The sequence below is a fragment of the Peromyscus maniculatus genome, chromosome 16 (assembly GCF_049852395.1).
Source record: "Peromyscus maniculatus bairdii isolate BWxNUB_F1_BW_parent chromosome 16, HU_Pman_BW_mat_3.1, whole genome shotgun sequence".
NCBI lineage: Eukaryota > Metazoa > Chordata > Mammalia > Rodentia > Cricetidae > Peromyscus > Peromyscus maniculatus.
In genome coordinates, this window is record NC_134867.1 from 41,582,021 (window position 1) to 41,605,907 (window position 23,887).

Consider the following 23,887-nt stretch of genomic DNA (forward strand, 5'->3'; position numbering starts at 1 on the left):
ATTGAGATGCCCTTAACTCTACCCCAGTGATTCTTTCCTCTTTACCACACAGAGCAAGTCAACTTTCTCAATTTTGTATCTTCCAACTCAGCCTCCTGCACACCTGTGCATATCTAGTTGTCATTATTCATTACGAGTGCACAGGAAGCAGGCCATCTATTTCCTCTGGCCTCTGTTTCCCCCACTGTGCTAGTTTGCTGTAATAAAACATGAGCCAAAAGCAACTTAGAGAGAAATGGGTTTATTGATCTTACACATGCCAGTCACAGTCCATCGCTGAGAGAAGCCAGGGCAGGAACGCAAGGCAGGAACCTGGTGGCAGGAACTGAAACAGAGGCCACAGAGTAGCCGGTCTACCCTTTTGGAGATTGAACCACCTTTCACAGGGGTTGCCTAAGACCATCGACAACAAAGATAAATACGTTACAATTCATAACAGTAGCTAAATTACAGTTACGTGTTAAGGTCCAAAAGAAGCCCCCAAGAAAGACCATCAATCACATATGCAATCAGCATGAGCATTTATTATTTCCAACACGTTGGAGTGGCAAATAGCGACCCCAAAGGGAGGTCGCAAGTTCCTTTTAAGTGGCATTAGGGGAATTCCAGGGAGGAGGGATTAATCTAATGAAGACTGGTGGAGGGAAGATTAGTCTAGGGGCTGATTGGTGGGAGGCTCCAATGGTTAGGGACCTTCCAGCTACAGGGTAGGGAAAGCTATCTTTAGCTAGCAGAAGGCTGGAGGGGAAGGGCCCTGCTGATTGGTTGCCCCTGAGTTGTGATCTTCCTGAGAACTGCTTGCTCAGCTCCAGCCAGTTCCATTAAACTGAAACTAAAGCCTGGTCCCTGGCAGGGCTATCAGAAACCTGTTATGGCTATGGTGTGGCTCCCTGGCCCTCTCATTATAAAGTAGCAATGAAGTCAGGTGGTGGTACACACCTTTAATCCCAGCACTTGGGAGGCAGAGCCAGGCGGATCTCTGTGAGTTTGAGGCCAGCCTGGGCTACAGAGTGAGTTCCAGGACAGACACCAAAACTACATTGAGAAACCCTGTCTTGAAAAACAAAAAACAAAAAACAAAACAAAACAAAAAAGTAGCAATGAAAATAATTTTATTTTATTGTCATTAGGAGTCACCAAAACATGAGGAAATATATAAAAGGGTCTCAACAATAGGAAGGTTGAGAATGACTGCCATAGAGGAATGATGCTTATTGACTTTCCCTCTATCTCACCCTGGTTTTTTTTTTTTTTTTTTTTTTGTTTTGTTTTGTTTTGTTTTTTACAGCTGTGGACCACCTGTCTAGGGATGGCACCACCCACAGTGGGCTTACTGGACCCTCCCACCTCAATTATTAAAAGGCCTCACAGACTTGCCTACAGGCCAATGTGATGGAGGCATTTTCTCCATTGAGGTTCCCGCTTCCAGATGACCCTGGCTTGTGTCAAGCTGACAAATAAATAGTAACCAGACACTTGGTGACAGAAATTAAGCAACTCAAAGTTGAAGCCTGGCAGCAGTTTGGATTTTAAAACTTCCTCCCTACCTAACAGGTATAAAGAGGGCTCTTCTTTTACTTGCTTTCTTCCTTTCCTATCCCGGCCTCCATCACCCTTAATGTTAGTCAGCATTCTCTAAAGGAACAACTGAGAGAATAAACACACACACACACACCCTCATCACGTATATTATATATCATTTACGTGTGTGTGCACGCACGCCACACACAGGCATGGTTTATTAGCATTGGCTTATAGGCTGTGGTCATGGGATCTCTTCACAGCTGTAGAAAAGTAAGACATTCTCCCTTTTACTTTTTGCTACTTTGTAAGACATTCCTACAAGTGTTTTTAGCACCCTGGTAGTACTCCATAGTAAACTCTGAAAGTCTAGCTAAGGAGAGAAAAACCAAAGGTTGTGATACAGTGTAGCCAACTCCTGACCCCATGGCCTGCTTTCTTTTTTGGATCAGCCTTCTTTTAAAGCTGTTCTGATTACAGGAGCTTGGAGAAGATTCTCAGAGGATGAAAACATCTTCAGATCTTTCTGACACCTAGCTCCTGATCTAGTTAACTACTTTAGCTTTAAAAGAGAAGTGTAGTAAAGACAGCTTATGCTGGAGAGGATGTGGAGCGAGGGGAACACTCCTCCACTGTTGGTGGGAGTGCAAACTTGTGCAGCCACTCTGAAAATCAGTATGGGGGTTTCTCAGAAAATTGGGAATAAGTCTTTCTCAAGACCCAACTATACCACTCTTGCTCAATCTTACCACAAGGACACATGCTCAACTATGTTCATATCAGCATTATTCGTAATAGCAAGAACCTGGAAACAACCTAGATGCCCCTCAACTGAAGAATGGATAAAGAAAATGTGGCACATATACACAATGGAGTAATATACACTCAGCAGTAAAAAACAATATCATGAAATTTGCGGGCAAATGGATGGAACTAGAAAATATCATTCTGAGTGATGTAACCCAGACTCAGAAGGACAAACATAGTATGTACTCACTCATAAGTGGATACTAGATGTGAGGGAAGGGATGGCCAGACTGCAACCCACAGCTCCAGAGAGGCTAGCTAACAGGGAAAGACCCTAGGAGGGATACATGGATGACCCAGTGAAGGAGACGTGGATGAGATCTACATGAGTGGACTGGGTGTGGGGGGTGGAAGAGGGTGAGGAGTGGGGGATGAGAACATAGGGAAATGAGAGGGTCGAGCTGGAACAGGGACAGAGTGGGAGGGCAGGGAGGAAGTTACCATGAGAGATGAGGACATCATGGAAATAGGAAGAGGCAGGATGCTGGGGAGGCTCTCAGGAATCCACAAGGATGACCCCACTTTGGTCTGCTGGCAGTGGTCCAGAGGGTGCCTGGACTGGTCTACTCTGGTGACCGGTCTAGCGAATAACCTAGCTGTCATCATAGAGCCTTTGTCCAGTAACAGATGGAGGCAGATACAGAGATCCACAGCCATGCACCAGGCTGAACTTTGGGAATCCAATTGATGAGAGAGAGGAGAGATACTGCAGGTGGAGGACATCAAGATCATGATGGGAGGACATGCAGAGATGACCGGCCACACTAGTGGAAGTCCATGAACTGTGGACTGGTGGCTGTGGAGCCCCATGGGAGTGGACTAGGCCCTCTGGATATGGAAGACAGTTGTTTGGCTCGAACTGTTTGGGGGGCACCCAGGCAGGGGGATTGAGATTTGTCCCTGGTGCATGGGCAGGCTTTTGGGAATCTGGTGCCTGTGGTATGACGACCTTCACAGCCTTGGTGCAGTGGGAAGGGACTTGGACCTGCCTAGGTTCGGTGTGCTGGGCTCTGCTGACTCCCCATGGGAGACCTTGATTTGAGGGATGTGGGGATGCGGGCTGGCTTGTGAGAGAGGGCTGAAGGGGAGGGGGGAGGGGGGAGGAGGTGGGATCTGTGGGTAGTATGTGGAGTGAACAGAAAATTTTCTAATAAAGAAAAATGAAAAAAAAGAGAAGGGTAGCCTAGAAATGCAAAGACTCAGTTAAAACATTAACTTTTGGGGCTGGAGAGATGGCTCAGAGGTTAAGAATACTGGCTGTTCTTCCAGAGGTCCTGAGTTCAATTCCTAGCAACCACATGGTGGCTCACAACTATCTACAATGAGATCTGGTGCCCTCTTCTGGCCTGCAGGCTGAACACTCGCTGTATACATGATAAATAAAACAAACAAACAAACAAACAAACAAAAAAAACATTAACTTTTGTCGAACCATAATCCCCAAATAATAAGTTTTATTGGTTGGTTTTGTGTTTTTTTAAACAAGAACACATCAGAATTTCCAAAGGCTGGGTAACCAGATCCTTCATCAGACCTCTTGGAGGAAGGCAGGTATAGCAAAGTCCCAGATGCTCCTTGAGGAAAGAGTGCCTGCCTGGACACTGGTGATGCCATTGGTCAGCGATAGGACGGGCCAACTCCTTCAGACGCTGCAGTTTCAAAGGGAAGCTTGGCCAGATGTGATGCTACATAACTGCCATGTTAATTAGGTGAGCCAAAGGGGGGCTTTAGATTACTGGACTTCAATACTTTGGTAGCTGGACCTTGGTAGTCAGCCTCAGGAGGAGGAAATGGCCCCCAAAAAGAAAATAAACCTTGGTGACTAGCTTTAGGAATGTAATCTAATTGTTTTTTAGCAGGACAGAGGGCATGGGGAGAAGGGTAAGGTCTGCCAGAGCCATGTTTGCCATGCTCTGGCTGGCTAGAGACCTTCCAGGAGCCTTCCCTCTCAACCCTCAATTCTTTCTCCCAGGGGTGAAGTGGAGAGTCAGAGAACATGATTGATTAGCCTTTCTGAATCTCTGATTCGGTTCTAAAACGGGGATTATGACTCCCATCTCAAGGGACTGTAGTCAGATAAACCCAGTCGGGGGTCACGTATCCCCAATCCCAGCAGGTAAGAAGCGCGGGCCGGAAGATCACGAGTTCAAGGCCATCCCAGCAACACAGTCAGTTCTAGGGCCGCCTGGGCCGGAGGAGACCCTGTCGAAAAGAAAACTAAGACAGACAGGCACACAAACAAACCCAACGCCCCACCCCCCCCACCCCCCCGCCAAAGACCTGCAACGCTTGGACACGAGCTATTTACAGAACCCCACTCCGGAGGCTCAGCCGCACAACTGTCGGCGGCTTTTCAAGCCACACTCGAGGTAGCCAATCGGAGAGGAGGATCCCATAGGCTCCGCCTTCAGGTGTGCTCGAACGGCATGCTGGGAACTGTAGTGCGTGGGGGCGGTCGTTCACCGCGGCGGCTACCCGCTTCCGGTGAGGACCCTAGACAGCCAGCTCCCCCGAGGCCGGCGCAGAGGCAGAATCTGGAGTGGCTACAAACGACTTCTCTTTCCCGCGGCCGCCGGAGCCACCCGGGAGCCCTGAGCCCCCAGGCTAAGCAATGCCAGCGACGCTAAGGGACCGGGGAGGGGGCGTGGCTTCCGCCTCACAGAGGGCCCCGCCCCGGTGACGTCACTTCCGTAAACAAAGGGCGCTGTGGAGGCGCCGGTCCCAGGCTGCTGACCCGGCTTGGCGATCCCGGGCTCTTGCTGCAGCTGTAGCTGAGGCTTTGGACGCTCTCGGACCCTTTCCCCGTGAAGGAAGGGGGATCGCAGCCTCTTCCTCCGGTACGTAGTGGGGTGAGGGGGACCCCGCAGCCTGCTCCTTCGGGCCCCTCAGCACCCGCTCCGGTCACTGCTGGGTATTGATGGGTCATCATCGCTGATGGGTTGCGGAAGGGAGAAGGGAGATGAAGTGCAGTCCAGAGGCCCCTCCACCTCGGTGGTCCTGGTTAGAAGCAAGGCCTCACATTCAGCCGTGAGCAGTTCGCCCTCTCTGGAACGGTCGGTCCCTGGTGCTTGCCCTACCAAAAGGATTTCAGGTCTCGTGACAGATGTTATCCCCCCAGAAATCAGTAGTAATTCGCAAGCTTGTTCCCTCGGAGACCATTGGTTTATTTTCGATGCTTTTCGTGTTAACTGTTTTTATTTTTTTTCTTATGTCACCAAATGTGTATTATTTAGCACTCTTAGATTGGAAGGTTAGTGTGTTTATGTGTATCATGAATTATACAGATAGATCCTCACCTCGTGGAGACCTGCTCGGTCGTCTTTAATCTGCATTGCGTGTTAAACAAGTCCCAACTGATTCAAGGGGATTCACGATTGGTACCTGAGATTGATTAGAGACTGGACGTTGGACCCTTTCTCAAGAAAGCTGTCCATTAGATAGCAAAACAAAAACAAAAAACAAAACCTCAACGTTGTCTTTACAATTCACAAGTAATGCTTTTAGGAGTGACGGTTTCAGTCTTTTAAAATAGTCGTGGCAGGATTAAATTCAACACTCTTTTAAGTTTTAAATTTTATTGGCTGTGTATGATGGTTTTACCTGCGTGCATACAGTGCCCCTGGAGGCCAGAAGAGGGCATTGGATACCTTGGAACTGAAATTACAGATTGTTGTAAGCCACCTTCTTGGTTTTGGAAATCAAATGAGTCCTCTGGAAGAGCATCCAGTGGCTCCTAACTGCTGAGCTGGCTCTCAAGCCCCACGGTATTTTTTTTTTTTTAAAGACCTGACATTCATAATGCAATTGACAATTTAAAAAGAATGAATACATATTCATATTTCTGATGACTTTGTGATCCATTAATAATTGAATTAAGAAAAATCCAGATCAAAACAGCCAGTCTTGTGGCATATGCCCATCATCCTAGCACTCAGGAACAGAGGCAGGAGCATCATCACAAGCCGGAGGCCAGCATGGTTTACATAGTCATTTCTCAGCCAGCCAGGGACATAGAACAAAACTTTTTCTCAAAAAGAAAAGGTGAGGTGGTATACACTTTTGATGCCTTTAATCCCAGCATGCAGGCCACAGAGGCAGATGGATTTCTGGGAGTTCCCGGTAAGCCTAGTCAACAGAGCAAGATCCAGGCCAGTCAGAGCTACATAGTAACACCTTATATTTTTAAATTATTTATTTATTTTTATTTCACATACATTGGTGTTTTAGCCATGGGTGATGGGTCCCAGGAATTGGAGTTACAGACAGTCGTGAGCTGCCATGTGGGTGCTGGGAATTGAACCAGGGTCCTCTGGAAGAGCAATCAGTGCTCTTAACCACTGAGCCATCTCTCCAGCCCCTAACACCTTATTTAAAATATAGATAGATAGATAGATAGATAGATAGATAGATAGATAGATAGATAGATAGTCAGATAGATAAGATCTGAGTATGGTGGTGCAAATCATACCAATATAATATACATTACATAAGCCTCAAGTTGCAGTTTAGATTATTGATGCCCTGATCTACACCTGTTTGAGTCTGGTTTGAAAGGGAGATTGAGAATCCAGCTAAAGCTCCAAGGAGACTGGGGTTTTGCATGGGTGATTTATTTATATTGGCCACCTTATATAATGGTGGCTTCTTGAGATTAAGGGCTTTGTCTTATTCATTATTGTCTCCCCAGGACTGATGACAGTTCTGGCTTGTGGAGAAGAATCAGTAGATACTTAGAAGATATGTGAATAGAGAAAATTCTAAAAAATTTATTAGACAAAGACCTTTATGTATGGTGATATATTGTGTACCCTAATAAAATTGCCTGCCACTGATTAGACATAGAGGTGGCACACACCTTTAGTCCTATCATTCAGGAGGCAGAGATTCCTCTGGATCTCTGTGAGTTCAAGGCCACACTGGGCTACATGAGATTGATCCAGTATAGGAGAGAAAACAGAGCCAGGTAGTGGTGGCATACACCTTTAACCCCAGCACTTGAGATCTCATACCTTTGCTTGGGAAACACACACATCTTTAATCCCAGGAAGTAATATGGCAGGACACAGAAAGGTATATAAAGCGTGAGGAAACAGGAACTCACTCTCTTTAGGCTGAGGATTTCATAGAGGTAAGAACTAGTGGCTGGCTGTTCTGCTTCTCTGATCTTTCAGCCTTCACCCTGATATCTGGTTCTGGATTTTTTATTAAAAGATCATCTAAGATTTGAACAACGTTTGTGTGCATTAGCAAAATAAATTAGACATAAGGGATTCCTTGTCCTAACTTTAATGCCTTGAAATTCTTGTTCTTTCGGTCTATGGAATGTGCCTTTGACTCTCTTTACATATTATAGCATATAGCTGTAACCACTATCTTTCGATATTTAGGTCATACAGAGCTGGTGTTGATGCGTCGAAGAACTTAAAACAATGGAAGAGCGGAAAGTGAAGAGGAAGAGCCCCAAGTCTTTCAGTGCCCACTCTACTCAGGTTGTTAATGCCAAAAAAAATGCCATCCCAGCGAGTAAAAGCACAGGCTTTTCAAATCCCACGGCACAGTCAACTTCCCAGCGGCCAAAGTTAAAGAGGTGAGTTCTTTCCTTTGACGTTTTCACAGTTAAGTGCTGTTAAGTAGTTGTCTTCTCTATCCAGCCTCGTTTCCTCTCATGGTTTGACTTTTCCCAGTACTGGAGATTGAGTCCTCACACATGCTGTGCTCTGCCTCCGAGCCACAGTCTCAGCTCAGGCTTTGACTCTTATAGCAGCGATTGTGAGAGTTGCGTTTGAATAAATGTTCAGAAAGGTGTTCTTAGCCCCGGAGAGCTCAATCAGTTCGTAAAACTCCTGTCCTACAAACCTAAAGGCTTGAGTCTCATCCCTAGAACCCACATAAAAACACCTGGTAGCTCATTCCTGTTTTCCCAGCCTGGGGAACACAAGAGGATTCCTGGGGCCTGCTGGCCAGACAGTCTGGTTTAGTTGGTGACCTCAAAGAAAGTGCTCCTGGGATAGCTCTAAGAGTATCCTATGACCCCGCTTGCCTGCACACAGACAGGCACAGCCACACGGCCATGCACACCCTCATGCACAGACACACATATGCATAAAGGAAACACATTTTTTTTTAAGATTTATTTATTTATTATGTATACAATGTTCTGCCTGCACGCATCCCTGCAGGCCAGAAGAGGGCACCAGATCCCATTACAGATGGTTGTGAACCACCATATGGGTGCTGGGAATTGAACTCAGGACCTCTGAAAGAGCAGTCAGTGCTCTTAACCTCTGAGCCATCTCTCCAGCCCAAGGAAACAAATTTTAATAAATGGAGTTTTATAGTGTATGTCTGTCTTCTTCTCTGGGAGGTGTTAACTGGTGAAGTTATCTAGTAGATAAAAACTTCCAACTTTGAAAGAAGAAGAAAAGTACATTTGCTACACAGACACCTTAAAATCCCTAGTGGATTCTCTCCAATTTTAAAGAGAGTATGGGTATTGTGGGGATCTTTTTAAGCTGTACATTCCAGATCAGCAGGAGTGGGGCTTCACATGACCCTTTGTAATAAGCTCACAGGTGAGGTAATGGGCAGCACTTGGAGTGTTTCTTGTCAAATTGACACAGGCCAGAGTCCTCTGGAAACTCAGATCTTCAACTGAAGCAATGCCTCCATCAGATTGGCCTGTAGGCAATTCTGTGGGGACGTTTTCTTGATTAGTTACTGATGTGGGAGGGCCCAGTCCACTGTGGGCAGTGCCACCCTTGAGGAGGTGGGTCTGGGTTGTATTAGAAAGGAGGCTGAGCAAGAGAGTAAACAGAGACCCTCCATGGACTGTACTCCAGTTCCTTCCTGCAGGTTCCTACCTTGAGTTTCTGCCCCGACTTTCCTGCACAGTGGGCTATGAACTGTAAGCCAGATCAACCCTTTCTTCCCTAGTTGCTTTCTGCCGTGGTCTTTATGAAAGTAAGAGGAAGCAAACTAAGACACTGAATGACATGGTTTAATACCATATGAAATACCTGCCTAAAAACCACAGGCCAGTGGCTAAAGAGCTTGCCGCACAAGCGTGAGGATCTGAGTTCGGATCCCCAGCATCCAGGTAAACCCAAGATGTGGCAGTGCACATCTGGATCTCCAGCACCAACGGTGTGGAGACAGGGGTCCCTGGGGCTTGTTGCTGAGCAGTCTAGCCGATGTGGCAAGCTCATGTTTGATGAGAGTCTATCTCAAAAAATAAAGTGGAGAGCAGCAAAGGAAGGGACCTGACATCGACCTCTGGCCTCCACACACGCATGCACACACATGTACACACAACCATATACATGCATGCGCTGCATAAAACACACACACACACACACACACACACACACACACACACACACACACACACACTATACAGGCCTTTCCTTGTGAAGAACCATTACTGACAGACTATGAGTTCTGTATTTTCTCCTTTTTTTTTGTTTGCTTTTTGTTTGTTTTTGTGTTGTGTTTTTGAGACAGTTATCTCACTAGGTTGCCTTGGCTGGCCTGGAACTCACTATGTAGACTAGGTTGGCCTTGAACACATAGGGCTCTCTCTTCTTCCCTTCCTCCAGAGTACTCAGATTAAAGATGTGCACCACCACTCCAAGTTGCATTTTTTTTTTTTTTTTTTAGATTTTCATTTTATTTGTATGGGTGTTTTGTCTTCATGTCTGTTTGTACATGTCTGAAGTCTGAATATCAGACCAAGGGTGTTGAATCCCTTGGAACTGGAGTTATAGGCAATTGTAAGCTGTCATGTGGATGCTCGTAATTGAACCCTCATCCTCTGGAAGAGCAGCTAATGCTGGTAACCACTGAGCCTTCTCTCCAGCCTGAATTCTAAATTGCTTATGAGTTGTTAGTTTCTTTCTTTACCCCACCCCATCCATGTACCCTCCCAGACCCTCACACAAAGGTGTATGTACACATACACATGCCCTGTTCACCGTATCCTTGTGAGTATGGCTGTGGGGATGAGGTCTTCATTCATTACTGTGTGAAAATCGAGTGCTGAGTCTCTGTATGTAGAGTACTGAATCCAGAATCTACAGTACTTGTTAAAGGCAACACCAACACCTTTGGCTTTTTTTTTTTAAATTACACTCATGATATTAATCACATTTGTGGTATTCATAGATTACATTCGCAGTATTCATTCAAATATATATATTTAATTTTAAATGTTGAATGTCATTTCTTGAAGGGGGTAGGAGGTCTTAATTACAGGCTTACAGCACAATGGGAGGACCCCGGAGGGCAGAAGTTCGCTACTGATGTTTTACAATCTTGCATCTAAGCTGTTAATGCCCATTATTCAGGATACACAGACAAGGAACTTCCCTTAGGCATTCAGGAGGGTGGAACCTGGCAGGGAATTAGCATTGGGAGGATATCAAGGTCAAGGTCTACAAGAAAGGCAACCCAAAACAGGGGCCAGGGCCCTGCAGGTCCTCCTTTTATTAAAAAAATGAGCTTCTGACTTGGGTTCCGTGGGATGTCAGCAGGTCACCTTACCCGTCATGGAGACGCCTGCCCAGGCCACACAGGTGCTCTGTCTTAGGTTGGTGAGTGCCCTCCAGGTATTACCCGTCTCTGAATACTCATTATCATACTGGCTCAATCGTGTATGAGCTGCGTGGTTAATTGCTGCCAAAGATCTCAAAGTGGCACTGGGCTTGCAGTCTGTGTGTTCGATACAGAAAAGACCAACAGAGGTCCTATCTCAACCATAGCCAGTAGGCTAAAGGCAACTGAGCCATTTCCTTCCTTATCGAGCCATACTGTACTTTGGAGTCCCTGTAAGATAGTATCCCAAGCCGGGCGGTGGTGTCGCATGCCTTTAGTCCCAGCACTCGGGAGGCAGAGGCAGGCGGATCTCTGTGAGTTCGAGGCTAGCCTGGTCTACCAAGTGAGTTCCAGGAAAGGCGCAAAACTACACAGAGAAACCCTGTCTTGAAAAACCAAAAAAAAAAAAAAAAAAAGATAGTATCCCAAAAGCAACTGGAACTTGAGTTTATAAATTCATAATTTTCAAAGCCAATCAAGATGTATATAACTACTGAATTAAATTTATCATGCCCAATAGAATGAAAGATTAACTAACTGTGGTAGCTACTTTTGTTGCCAGGGTCTCTACTGTGCTAGCTGTAGTAAGCAATTATAAAATGATAATCCCAGAAACAGTAGCAGTGGTGTGCACCATTGTTATAACAGCAACAGTAACAGCAGCAATGTCAAATTCTCTTCTGGATTGTGTGGACATCCACTGGCATGGATACAACTCCAGGAACACGAACCGCCAAGGCCCGTTTTTCTTGATCCGAGCATGACTTTGGCTGACAGCTCTTCTGGAGAATCCAATCTCATGGCTACAGTTCCTAGGCTTACATTAATGCTTGCCAAAGCTGGCCATATTGGGCTCTCAATCTCCATTGGCATAAGAAGGATAGATTTTTTTTCATGATGACCCATTAGGTCTCTGTCATGTTGGGCTTCAGCAGCAGCCACAGGGCACTTTCCACCTTTGGCTTTTTAACCCTTACTTGGATAGCACCCTTAGAAGTCTGGCTGGCTCTGTGCTGGGTGAACTCCTCTTTCTCTGTTTTTACGTAGGAGTATGCATGGCACCATCTCTCTAGTATCTGAGAGCCCAGTATGCGCAGATGTATGTGATAAGAATTCATCAAAGGGCTCTCAGATGTCTTTCTGTGGAAATAGCAGCCTGACTGAGGCTTGAAGGGTTCATGAGCAGTGGCCTGGCAAGATGCTGGGAAATGAAGGATCTGAATATGGGTCCAGGACTCAGATCAGATGGCAAATATGCTTCAAGGAGGCTAATACCATTAGGGGTTGGTTGTTTTGTTTTATTTGAAACGGTGTCACAGGGGTGGGGGGAGTGTCCCTCACTGTCCTTGGACTCATTGTGTAAATCAAGCTGGTCATCCACTGGCCTCTGCCTCCTTCCTCTGCATCTGGATTAAACGTTTGAATAACTACACCAAAGAAAAGCAGGGTTTCTGAAGGGTATTGGATTAAGGCAGGCCTTAGCTCTTGAAGGCTTAAATTATGCAGTTTTTTTAAAATTATGCAGTTTTTAGAAATGGATTTGTCTGCCTCGTCGGGAGAAAAAGGAGAGCAGGGACCATACACAGGACCAGGTGGGCCATCTGGGAAGATGTGGGGAGCCGTTAGGCCAAGACACAGGATGGTGGCAGTGGCTAAGGAGAGCATAGGGAAGTTAGAGTACGGTTACTCAGTTGGGCTTCCAAACTGCATGAGGGGCTCCGCGGAGGGTGGCAGGATTCAGAATGCTACCAGGCTCTTGATTCTGGATTTTAAATGTCTTTCTCCTAAGCCCAAGCATGCCTGGCATGCTGTCTTCAGAGCAGAAACCCCGAAAGACTCACCCAGCTCTAAATCGTTTAAGGATAACATTTAGAAAGGGGAGTGTGTGGTGTGTTTTACTGAGAAACGAAATAATACAAAATAGAATACTGAAAAGATTTACCAATTTTCTTTTCAGTCTAACAAGGTAGCATATTGCATAAACGTACTAACTAAACTTTTGACATTTCTCAGTGGTTACACTTTATGTATTTGAGACTTTTCACCACCTGTTTTTGTTTGTCATTGGCTTGAGGTTTCAGTTTAGTATTGACTTCCTTCTGATTTCTTGTTTTCAAGAAAAATGTTCATCTATTTAAGAAGTTACGCAGGAGTTTAATCTAGAACACCCTGAGAGATCTAACTGGAGTCAATTGTGTTGTCTCCGCAGAGTGATGAAAGAGAAGAACAGACCTCAAGCAGGAGAAGGGAAGGGGGCTCAGTCCACCCCCATCCAGCACTCCTTCCTCACGGACGTCTCCGATGTCCAGGAGATGGAGCGCGGCCTCCTCAGTCTGCTGAACGATTTCCACTCTGGAAAGCTGCAGGCGTTCGGTAAGCCGCCCGTGTGCTCGCTCTTCATGCCTCGTCTTAGGGTGTTTGCAGCCTGTGTTCTGGAATGTTTCTTTCTCCCTGTTGTCTGGTTGGTTCTTGTGTGTGTGTGTGAAAGCCAGAGGACAGACAACCTTGGGCGTCATTCCTCAGCACCACCCACCCACCTCCACCTTGTTGTTCGAGGATTCTCTCAAAGAATCCTCTTCTCTTGTTAAAAGGCAAAGGGATGCTGGATGTGGTGACTCGGGCCTGCAATCCCAGTATCTAGAAGGGAGAGGCCGGAGGGAGAGAGGTCCAAGGTCATCCTCAACCACATAGGGAGTTTGAGGCCATTCTGGACCACCTGAGCCTGTCTCAGGACAAGCATGCCCAGAGAGGGCTGGGTATGTATGTGGCCTTGTTGGTAGTTAATGATTGCCTAGTGCTTACAAAGTCCTCTGTTTGACACCCAGCACTACATAAAGCCCAGCATGGGAGCACACAGCTCTAATCCCACTTCTCGGGAAATAGAGGCAGGAGAACCAGACAGATCAGAGACATCCTCAGCTACACAGTGGCTTTGGAGGCAACGTGGGCTACACGAAACCTGCCTCAAAAACAAATCAACAAAACACACACTCAGGTATCGGGAGAGAGGGGGAGAAGGGGCCACGAAATATATAGACATAAAATTTAAGGATTTTAGATTTCATTGTCATGGAATATAATTTGCTTTCTAAAATTATTGGGGGAGTTTTAAAGGATGTTTTTGGGGCCAGAGAGATGGCTTAGTGGGTAAGACAGTTAGCCGCCCAGCCATGAGGACCTGAGTTTGTACCCCAGCACCTGTGTTAAAAAGCTGGGCATGGCTGGGCGGTGGTGGCGCACGCCTTTAATCCCAGCACTCGGGAGGCAGAGCCAGGCGGATCTCTGTGAGTTCAAGGCCAGCCTGGTCTATAGAGCAAGATCCAGGAAAGGCACCAAAGCTACACAGAGAAACCCTGTCTCGGAAAAACAAAACAAAACAAAAAACTGGGCATGGGCACAAAGCAGGCCTGTAACTCCAGAGACACGGGAAGCAGATTTCTGGGGCTTGCTGGCTGTTGGCCTTGGTCTAGGTTCACTGAAAGACCCTGTCTTAAAGGGATAAGGTGTAGTAGTGGGACAGGACACCTGACACCCTCCTGGCCTCTGCGTGCCAGTCTGCACAGGTGCATTCCGGCATACTATATAACACCACCACACAAGGGAAGGGTAGCCGAAATGTTAAAGGAGGATTGCTGGTATGGAATAACCATCCTGAAGTCTAATTTAAATTAGGTTCTCTGTCCCTATATATGGTCTTTTATGCCCCTTCCTTCTTTTGAAGGCAACCTAATCCATTTCTGAAAAACAAAACCGTATCATATAATTTATCTACTTAAATAATAGGGGAAGTCTTTATCCGCTAAACCAACTTAGGCTTAGTGTATTCAATTTTCTTTTATTTTTGGAAAGTGTCTTGCTATGTGTGTAGCCTGGCTATCCTGGAGTTCATGATCTTCGGCCTCAGCTTTCCATGCACTGGGAATTTTCCCCTTTTGAAGCAGGGCTTTATATTGCTCAGGCTGGCTTTGAACTCGGTGTGTAGCTGAGGATGACCTTGAACTTCTGATTTTCCCGTTGCCACCTGTCTCCCACCGCTAGGATTATAGGCACATGCCATGACACCCTGTTTATGCAGGCTGGAAGTTGAACTCTGGTCTTTGTGACTGCTACACAAGCATCCTGCCAACTGAGTTACATTCTCATCCTGTTGACTGGTTTTTTGAGGCAGGGTCTCATGTATTGTAAGCTAGCCTTGAATGCATCGTGTAGCAGAGGCTCCTCTTCAATCCTTGATCTTCCTGTCTCCACATTCCAAGTGCTGAAATAGAGAAGTGGGTTACCACACCAGCTCCAGTTTTATTTGTAATAGGAGTATCCTGAATGCTTTAGTTTCTTGTTTTGTTGACCATTTATGGAAGAATCTTTTTTCTTTGGGCCTCCCACAGCAGTAGACATTATCTTTCAGTTTTTTCCAGTCAAGTGAAATGTTTTTAAATGGCCATCAGATTTGAATTTCTGTGTCTACTTGTTAAGTAGTTGGATTGCTCTCATCAGGGCCTTTACATAGTTTTCAGTCTGGAAATTTCTTTCTTTGTCATTGTCAAGAGCCCTCTGTATGTTTTGCCTGTAAACAATCCATTTTTTCTGACTTATTTTTCCAAATATATTTGACTTTAGATGTTGTGATAGTCTATTTAATCCTGTAAAGTTCTTGATTTTTGTGTACTCACATCTTTTTCTTCTGTGGTTCCTGGGTCTTTATTCCTTAGTAATACTTATATTTGACAAAGAAGCCAGGCTCAGGCCTGTAATCCCAGTACTGGGGAGACTGAGGCAGGAGAATCCTGAATTCACAGCCAGGCTGGATTACATAGGAGCCCCTGACTCCAAAAGAAGGAGCATTATTTCCTTCACAGACGTGTTCCGCCACCTCATGCTCCACACCAACAGCACGGCATCCCAGAATGTTTTCACACCTTCCTCTCTTCCCTGCTCACTCTTCTCAGTGGCAATCTCTGTACTTCTTTTACTTAGCTTCCTCCCTTAAGGTCAGGTCATTAATGGTTTTTTTTTTGTTTTAACAACTTAACACATAAGAGCCCACCACCACCACTTTATCTGTAAACTGTGGGCCTTTATCTGGATATGCAAGGAATGGGTCTTTCCTCATGGCTCCCTCCAGGGAATCACTAAGCCTTTCTTAGCTGCCATTGATCTTTCACCCTTCAAAACGCGTCCTTTTTATCTTAGGAAGCTTCTGTTGTCTCCTGGCAGGCCATCTAGGTCTGCCTTCCTCTCCATTTTCCTCTGTCAGGTCTGCATCTCTTTATTCATTCATTCATTCATTCATTCATTCATTCATTCATTCATTCATTCATTCGTATTCTCACTCATTCTCTCGCTCCCTCTCTCCCCCTCCCCTGTCCCTCCTCCCCTCTCCCTCTTCCTCTCCCCACATGAACACAAATCTCTTCAGGATGAATGCTGATACACACACTTAGGATGCCACGCCTGGCTCATTTCAGCGCCAGCTGAATTATAGTGTACTTCTGCAATATATGTAGGGAAAACGGTGGGTGTTTGTTTGTTTGTTTGTTTGTTTTAATTGGAGTACCAAGAGGTTGCAGAGGCTGCACTTAAACCAGATGAAGATGTAGACTATGTCATGTGTATATATGTTAGTTGTTCTGGGCAGATAAAATCACTATGCTGGACTTAAGAAATAATGAGACCCATGCCTTAGTGACGTTGTCTTGCATTACCATGCATATGATTGAAATGATTATATCATTACACTGTGTAATGTATACTCATCACACTTCATAAATATTTGCATTTCTGTTTCCTAAAGGAAGAATATATAATTGGCTGGAAAAATAATTTGTGGTTGAAATTCTTAGACAAGTCCTCATTTTACTCAGAGTACTACAAAATGTTGGCTTTCCAGTTCAACTGGCAGGTGTCAAAGTGGACATAATTATGGCGTTACTGCTTCTGTATACAGTGTTACAGCGGAAGGAAAAACACGTCTTCCCTACTTAAGGAGTGACTTTGCTTTAATATTTTATGCCTGATTTTATTTTAGGGCCCAGGAATATTTCTAAGGTTGGTCATTGTTTCCCTGGCCAATAATTGTATTTGTGAAGAGGCCAAGACAGGAAGATTGTGAACCAGCTTGGCTACACTGTCTCAAAAAAAATAGAGGATTCATGATCATACAAAGAAAACAATTATTAGCAAGCCAATTTACAAACAAAGAAAATGGATTTCTTTTGCGCACCTGGACTTGAAAAGCTGTTCCTCAAGGGTTATAGGCTTTAACACTAATCTTTGTTAATGTTCTGGAATGTTCCCCAGGAAATGAATGTTCCATAGAACAGATGGAGCATGTCCGGGGGATGCAGGAGAAATTAGCTCGCCTGAACTTGGAGCTGTATGGGGAGTTAGAGGAGCTGCCCGAAGATAAGCGGAAAGCGGCCAGCGATGCCAACCTGGACAGACTTCTGTCTGACGTGAGTGGAGTGTGCTCTGTTGTCTAAAAACATCTTCCAGCAACACCACCCACATGTCAGTCATCATATACATGTACTGTATATATGTGGTTCATATATATCATTTATCATCTACATATATATTCAGTGTTTGCAGTCATCCACACCGTCTAATTCTAGAACATTCTCTTTACCTCCTAAAGAAGCCTGTTCATTAGTCTCTCCTCCCCACGCCCTAGCAATCCCTCATGTACTTTTTCTCTCTATGAACTGGCCTCTGTGGCACTTCATACACTGTGTGCCCTCACGGGGGTTCGCTTAGTTCTGTGTCCTCAAATTTCACCTCTGTTACACTTGACTCCCCTTAGAGAAATACAGTCTAAGAAATGCTTACACTTAGATTTGTGGAGGCATGTATTCTCATAATCCCGGCAAACTTCTGAAGGCCCTGCTTGCTTCTGTACATTTTTACATACGTGCCTGTATTCTGTAGAGGCCTTATCCATAGGCAGATCCTAAGTCCATAGAAGACACCAGTCAGAAGACCTTTGCCTGCCTGGATGGTTACTTCATTTTAAATATAGACCAGTGTTGGTCTTAACAGCAATTGAGAACATTTCCATCTGTCAGTCTAGAGCTACTATAACAGAGCACCGCAGACTGGAGTTTGAACACTAGAAATTTATTTTCTCACAGTTCTGGGAGCTGGAGTTGGAGATCCAAGTGTTGTGGAAGGCTTCAGTTCTCCATGGTGGGTGGCCATCTTAATGCTCATGGAATTCTTCTCCTGTGCACATCTTGTTAAGGTCCTGTTGAACTAGGGCCCGCTCCACTGACCTCATTTAACTGGATTACCTCTTTAAGGCTCTGTCTCCAAATACCCACATATTCTGACATATTCTGACTGACAGCTAGGATGTATGAATATTGGGGATGGAGTGGGGCACTACTCAGCCCATAACATCTTGTAAATTTGCCTCTTAAACCTTTTTTAGGGGGCTGAGAAGCTGACTCAGCGACTAAAAGTACTTGCTGCTCTTGCAGAGGACCCAGAATCTGTTGCCAGCACCCACATGGCGGCCCTCGACCGTCTGTAGCTCCAGTTCCGGAGATCTGAAGCCCTCTTCTGGCCTCTGAGGGCACACCTCTGTGGTGCACATGCTTACATGCGGGCAAAACACTCATACCCATAAAATAAAAATAAATAAATCTTTCCAGCCTTCTTTAGGGAGCTAGGGAGAGGGCTCAGTCAGTCAAGTTCTTGCTGCTCCAGCGTGAGGGCCTGAGTTCAGATCCTCAGTACCTGGAGAGGTGGGGATGTGAAGATCTCTGGGCTTACTGGCCACCCATTCTTGCTGGATTTGTGAGCTCCAGGTTTGGTGAGAGATCCTGTCTCAGAAAACTAAGGTGGAGAACAATTGAGGAAGACACGAAACGTTGACCTCTGGCTTGCACATGTGCAGATGCACACACTTGCACATGTGCACACACAAAACCTTTGTAGAACAAAGGGAAATAAATAAAAACTGACTTCAGCGTATTTTAGCTTCATATTCATAGCTTGTCATTGTTCACCAGTGACAAGAGTTTTTCTGCTGCTTTTCTTCACTCTTTTTTTTTTTTTATTTAAATAAGTATGAGACAGCTGTTGAGACAGGGTTTCCCGATATAGTTCAGGCTTTCTTGGAACTCATTCTGTAGACCAGGCTGGCCTCAAACTCAGCCAACCTCCTCTGCCTCCTGAGTGCTGGGATTAAAGGCCTGCGCCACCTCCTCCTGGTGTCTACCCAGGCTCTTCAAGCTTTAAGCCTAGAAGATTAGCAGTGCATGCTTGTAATCCAAGCACTTGGGAACTGGATGCAGGAGGAACAGGAGTTCAAGGTTAGCCTCATGTACATGAGACCTCTCACAGAAACAAACAAAAATCCCTTCAAGCCTGTTCTTTTAAACGTCAAGTCTGCCATATAACATTCAGTGTCACAAGTTCATGCTTTGTGCTTTATTTCTATTAAATAAAAGCTTAATTTCTGCACTTTTGGTGCATTTAGGAAAATGCTGTATCTGGGCAAAAAAGACACTGAATTTGAAGCCAGGAGGCATAGTGCAAGGCTCACATCAGTGATGGTGAACCTAGTTACCAAGTCTAGTTAACCTACCTACTTACCTTCTTTTCTTTTTGAAACTGTTTTGAGTTACTGGAGATTAAGCTGAGGGCCTCATGAATGCAGCAAGACAAGCACTCTACCACTAAGCTACAGACTCAGAAGACTCAGACAGCATTTCTGTACTTTATATTTCTCCATCTAAAGTTAAAGATAGTGTGGTCTGAATGTCTGTATCCTTCTAGAACTCATACTTTCAAGTTCTCCCCCTGAAGGTGGTGCACCAAGAGACAGGTCTTTGGAAGGTAATTAGGTCAAGAGTGAGTTTAGTATCCTGGGAAAAGAGGCTGGAAAGAGACACCCCACTGCTTCCGTTTTGTGAGGACATAGTACAAGGTGCTGTTCTGTTAGCCAGACATGGGCTCTGTTGGCTTCTTAATCGTGGATGGCTGGTCTCGAGAGCCATTAGAAGTGGGTTTTTCTACAAACCACTAATTTAATGATATTTTGTTAGAGACTCTTTCAGAAAGGAATAACAAACAGTAGAGACTAGTGCCATTATAGGTGATTCTAAGAACACTTGCACAGCTCTAGTCTTCAGCATTTGCTTCCCCTCTCTCTAAGGTCTTCCATTCAGGCTGCAGCTACTTCATAGTTATTTTATAAAAAGGAATTTCTCAACCTAGAAAATTTAAAAATTTTAGATAATTTGTTCATTCAGTTAAAGAAAATCTACATGAAGCTATTTTAAAACATGGTTTACAGTGACCTACTAATATTTATCTTGTCAAAATTAATATTCAATTTGTTTCTTTGTGTTGCAGTTAGAAGAATTGAATTCTTCTATGTATCCTTTGCCTACTATCAACAGTAAAGTTCATAATCTGTAGTTCCGGGGAAATAATTTCTACCATACCTTATTTTACTACTAGGGCTATGTGTCTTCCATTTTACTCTCCAAATCAAATTGTTTCATTGTTTTGTATGCTGAAATTCTGTGTCTGGTTTGTTCTTTGCTTTATATTGTTTTCTTATTTTTTCAAAAGAAATTTAATTACTACTTTTCAAGTCATGAAAATTGTGTATTGGACTATAAGAATTATTTTGACTCTTAGATTCTGAGACTACCTAGCAGATATCCAAAGAAAAGCTTAATAGTATTACTTAAGGTGTATAAAATTAAAAGTCAAGGACCACTAAACCACAACTTTCAAGGGTCCTTTCACAGATGTTGACATGGCATCTCCATGCCAAAGCTAGGGCAGTGTAGGAATACCTTGAAGGAAAACACCAAGTCACAGGTAGGTTATTTCAATTTTGATATTTCAGTCTAAAACAATGACTTAAGGAACTTTTCAAACTTTTTCTTTTAATGTATTTGTCAACACAATTGCTAATACACAAGAATAACAGGAATCAACCTGCCTTCAACCTGCTTTCACATGAGAAGGAAACTTTCTTTGAACATGATAATGGCATGTGATAGGACTTCTGAAATGTGGTTCACACGTCAATAATGGGACATTTCACACGCCCTTTAACATCTCCAAGGGGCTTCTGTAATACTAGCTGCTTTGGGTAATGGCATATATGAGGAAATTTCTAAACTATAGGATATACAGATGTTAGGGTAGCAAGTCTGAATCTCACTGTATCGTTTTATACTGTTACTAACTGCTCAGCCTTGGTGATGGCATATATGAGGAAATTTCTAAACTATGTAGAATATGTAGATGTTAGAGTAGCAAGTCTGAATCCCGCTGTATCGTTTTATACTATTACTAACTGCTCAGCTGTGCAGTAACAACCATTAAGTCTGTGCTTTTGCGTTGACCATGAACTCCACTTGCCATTCTTAACTAGGTGTCCTTCCTTCGTTCTTTGTATGACACTGAAGGCACTTAGAACCTGGTTCTTCAGTGTTTTGACTTTATGTTCTGACTTGAGCTTCAGTATTCAATACGGGAGCCACGAGCTGTATAGCTGTTGATCATATGATGTATTTAGCTAGTGAGAATTAAAATAGGCTTCGACTGTAACAAGGACAGTGAATTTCAGACATGAAAAAAAAGACCCCAACATTTCAATTGTGATTGCATATTGAAAGCATTGCTGCTCTGACTTCATTTGGTTATTTTGAGACAAGGTCTCCATGAGATACCCCCAGGCTGGCCTCCATCCTAAGATACCCCTGCCTGTGCCTTTTGAGTGCTGGAGTCGCAGGAGTGTGTGTTCTGCCATGCCTGATTTGAGTTTTTAAAAGAACTCTATCTGGACAGAGCCAGCAGGATGGTGCTTGTGTAGCCTGGGGACCCGAGTCTTACCACCATGACCCAGGTCAGACTCAGGGAGAGAACGGGCTCCACAAATCTGACCTTTGAGCTCCACACGCACTGGGGCATGGCCACATACACAATACATTAAAATTTTAAATTGAAATCTATCTGAGTAAATAACGTATTTAAATGAATGTCACCTGTTTTTCCTTTTAACTCAGTGTTAGAACCTTAAAAACCGTATCTGTAGGTTACATTACATATTTCTCTAGACTTCAGCCATTGCCATTGAATTAATCTTCTTAAAGCATCACTTCTTTCCCTTCTTGTTTTGTTTTGCTTTTCAATCAGGATCCCCTTCTACAGCCCAGGCTGGCCCAGCACTCACTGTGTGGTGCAGTCTGGCCTTAAACTTGCAGCAATCCTCCTGCCTCGCTCCCCCTACCGCTGGTTTCATACATTGGCTCTTGCCAATGCTTTTTTATTGTTATTCTTTACCTTGGTCACCTTTTTTATAGGCTTTTTCCAGGCGATCCCAGCACATACATCACCTTAGAGTTTTTGTTCCCGCCGAGCTGTGTCCTTCGATGTCTCGGGGCACATCATGCTCATTCTTGCCAGGGTGTCCTTCGTTCAGCCTGCAGTTCTGATGCAGACACACTCCGGCCTTTTCCCCTCCTCTCTGTCAGACAGGTGACATCCATGCCGACTGACCACTCCCGTCCAAGGCTCGGTGTGTACCTGGAGGCTCGCAGTCTGCCTTCCCTCACTGTCGGATGGTTTTTCTGTGTTAAATCTCAAACCTCCCCACTAGCCAGGAGTACTTTGGATGGCCATGCCTTTGTATGCTGTTACGACCTCTCCATATATGCACCGCCGGCTCGGAGCTGTCCTCGGTGTCACCACTGTTTGCACTGGGCAACAGCTAAGCAGTTTAAGACTACGGAAAATGAAAGGTAGTCATGAGAAGGGGCAAGGACACATGCAGAAATTCTGTTTTAGCCAGTTTTTTGAAGGATGATTAAGATTGTATAAAAGGTTACAGAGTTGTGATAATTTTTTTCAGGTTTGGCTTTATAAGGAAATTGTTTCCCCAAACGTATACAGCACACAGCACATATGCCTGCAGGCCAGAAGAGGGCGCCAGATCTCATTACAGACGGCTGTGAGCCACCATGTGGGTGCTGGGAATTGAACTCAGGACCTCTGGAAGAGCAGTCAGTGCTCTTAACCTCTGAGCCATCTCTCCAGCCCCAAATAAATGTTTCTAAGCTTCGAATTATACATTATACATTATACATTATACATTGAGCCACTGTCCAAACTTGTTGGCAACAGGACATCATTCCCTCTCCCTCCCTCTCTCCTTCCCTTATCCCATTTCTTCTGTTTCCCGGGTACTGAGTGGAGGAAATCCCTGACATTTAAAGAAGTACTCACTTTAAAATGAAAACCTTCTTAACTGGTGACTCCAGACAGAAGCTGCATTTGGCAGACGCACAGGAAGTTCCCAATCCGTCCACCAGCTAACGCGGCCGCGCGTGCAGCCTGCTCTGGGGGATTCGCAGAGAAGCGGCAGCCATTGCTTCTCCAGCCGAGTCCTGTCTCAGAATCATCTTCCACAACAACATTCAAGTGCTGAGAGCGCAAGTGCAGTGATTGTGTTCACAAGCCCGCCCGCCCGCGCTTCTAGTCCATGTGCTTGCTGTAATTCCCTGCTGCGGAGGGCGTGGCCTGGCTGCAGGTCGGTCCGGAAGTGGGATGCAGTGGGATGCGGAGTTGTGCTGCTGAGTTTTCTTCTGTTGCCTTAAGGTTCTACTTGAAATGCTCTGTGCTAAACATTGGGTGGGGCTGAAGGATGTGCCCTGCGACCACCACACCGGCCGAGTTCTGGTCACACGGTGGTGGTGCACGGGCCTCCTGTGGCAGCCCAGCTTCCGTTTACGTCAGACAATCAGTACACACGCAGGTGTGTTTGCCAATGGCCAGTGACAAATGTTTAATAAGTATTTGTGAGATTCGCTATTTTTAATAAAGTGATTGTTTTAAATGATGGTCTCTGTTGTCTGTTTGGAGGCCCCAGTGGTCTTCAGTCTGGAAACAAGGATACAATCCTCCAAAGTAAACTGCATGTATAATAATATGAGGATTTTGTGCCATC

The 23,887-nt window shown here is 44.9% G+C and overlaps 1 protein-coding gene across 3 annotated transcripts; it reads left to right on the forward strand.

Annotated features, from left to right (window-relative positions):
- Window positions 1-1,290: 1,290 nt before the first annotated feature.
- Ccdc28a (coiled-coil domain containing 28A) lies at window positions 1,291-23,776 on the forward strand. Of its 3 annotated transcripts, none has more exons than XM_006986091.4 (6): window positions 1,291-5,165; window positions 7,716-7,915; window positions 13,127-13,290; window positions 17,215-17,369; window positions 18,344-20,297; window positions 23,202-23,776. In XM_006986091.4, exons 2-5 carry the CDS (start codon window positions 7,758-7,760, stop codon window positions 18,443-18,445), a joined length of 579 nt encoding a protein of 192 aa, XP_006986153.1. In that variant the 5' UTR covers window positions 1,291-5,165; window positions 7,716-7,757; the 3' UTR covers window positions 18,446-20,297; window positions 23,202-23,776. The 3 variants fall into 3 exon arrangements, with proteins under 3 accessions (XP_006986153.1, XP_006986154.1, XP_076408821.1); XM_006986092.4 differs by having other exon boundaries at window positions 4,972-5,165; window positions 20,275-20,297; XM_076552706.1 differs by lacking the exon at window positions 1,291-5,165 and adding an exon at window positions 5,952-6,092.
- Window positions 23,777-23,887: the final 111 nt, after the last annotated feature.